At 52.8% G+C, this 1,848-nt stretch overlaps 1 protein-coding gene across 1 annotated transcript in view; it reads left to right on the top strand.

Moving 5' to 3' along the window:
• The window catches only part of LOC106813092 (2-oxoglutarate dehydrogenase, mitochondrial-like), a 50,888-nt gene that overhangs the window by 38,162 nt on the left and 10,878 nt on the right, over positions 1-1,848 (top strand). The window contains 3 exon segments of the mRNA XM_014817147.1: positions 435-633; positions 1,090-1,253; positions 1,592-1,746. Coding sequence (XP_014672633.1) covers positions 435-633; positions 1,090-1,253; positions 1,592-1,746 — 518 coding nt within the window.

A 1,848-nucleotide genomic window follows, 5' to 3' on the forward strand; every position in this document is an offset into this window, starting at 1 on the left:
TGTCATGCGGTTTGACGTTAGACGTGCAGTTGTGCTACATGCGACTGCATTTTTTAACATAGTGACCTCAAAATCCCCTCACTTGAAGAATTTAGTGACTGTTTTTTTTTTGCTTTATATCTAGGATTTCATTTTAAATGATAAAGGTATGCTGTTTAACATCAGAGTTTGTTTAAAAAAGCTTCCAAAAAATGTTCCACCCTCTCCCCACACCCTCTCCCCTTCTCCCCACACCCTCTCCCCCTCTCCCCACACCCTCTCCCCCTCTCTCTCACCCTCTCTCTTAGCCTCTCTCTCCTCTCTCCCTCACCCCCTCCCCCTCCCTCTCTCTCTCACCCTTTCACCCTCTCACCCCCTCTTTCTCTCTCTCACCCTCTCACCCTCTCACCCCCTCTTTCTCTCTCTCACGTTCTCTCTCTCTCTTCCCTCGGCAGCCGACCGGACCACACTTTGCGAGTCAGCAGCTGAACGAGACTAACTGGATCGTCGCTAACTGCACGACGCCCGCGAACCTGTTCCACGTGCTGCGGCGGCAGATCCTGCTGCCGTTCCGCAAGCCCCTCATCCTGATGACGCCCAAGAGCCTGCTGCGTCACCCCGACGCACGGTCAAGCTTCGACGAGTTCACAGAAGGTGAGTGTTGTCACGTCGTGCGTGCGTGCATGCATGCGTGTGTCCGTCATGCGTGCGTGCGTCCGTCGTGCGTGCGTGCATGCGTGCGTGTGTATGTGCGTGCATGCGTGTACGTGTGTGCGTGTATGTATGTGCGTGCGTGCGTGTGCGTGTGTGCGTGCGTGCGTGTATGTATGTGTGTGTGTGCGCGTGCGTGCGTGTGCATGCGTGTGCGTGTGTGCGTGCGTGCGTGTGTGCGTGTGTGCGTGTGTGCGTGCGTGCGTGCGTGCATGCGTGCATGCGTGCACGTATTTGTCTGAACACGGACACCATTGTCACACATGTCGTCATCATTATCACACATATATTGCCACCGTTGTCACACATATATTGCCACCATTGTCACACATGTCGTCATCATTATCACACATATATTGCCACCGTTGTCACACACACACGTCACCTTTCCGCACGCAGACTCTCTCTTCCACCGGGTGTTGCTGGAGCAGGGAGCGGCGAGTGAGAACCCAGAAGCCGTGCGTAAGCTGCTCTTCTGCAGCGGTAAGGTCTACTACGACCTTGTGAAGGAACGCAAAGATCGCGGCCTGGAGGATGCCATAGCCATAGATCGGGTAGAGCAGGTACGTATGCGCGGCCCGCGAGCGATTATATTATTTTATTATAAGTATACATATATTTGGGTATCAGGTAGAGCATAATGTTTAATTTTCTTAGGTGTCATTTGCTCTTCAACAAAACAGCTTTGACGTGTCGCCAAACACACCGATAAGAGTATCGATAAAGTGACAGTATACTTTGACAACCCCACCCATGTGTCGTACACTATTCTTTATCTTTTCTTGGCATTACTTCTAAACGAGCTGCCTCTTCCTTCCCAGAATGTTCTCCACTCGCTCGTTACTTTCCCTGCTTAATACCGTAGCGGTTCGTTGCTAATATGTCTCGCATTGTCTTGCAGATCTCACCCTTCCCGTTCGATCGCATTGAGTCGGAGGCTACCAAGTATCCGAACGCTCAGATTCAGTGGGTGCAGGAGGAACACAAGAACATGGGCGGCTGGGCGTACACGGAGCCCCGCATACTCACCGCGCTCAACCACAAGCGAGGAGTCAGGTATGGGTAGATGCACTTCTCCCCCTCTCTCCTCCTCTATCTCACCCTCTCCCCTCCTCTATCTCACCCTCTCCCCTCCTCTATCTCACCCTCTCCCCTCCT

This window comes from Priapulus caudatus, unplaced genomic scaffold (assembly GCF_000485595.1).
Source record: "Priapulus caudatus unplaced genomic scaffold, Priapulus_caudatus-5.0.1 Scaffold725, whole genome shotgun sequence".
Classification (NCBI taxonomy): domain Eukaryota; kingdom Metazoa; phylum Priapulida; class Priapulimorpha; order Priapulimorphida; family Priapulidae; genus Priapulus; species Priapulus caudatus.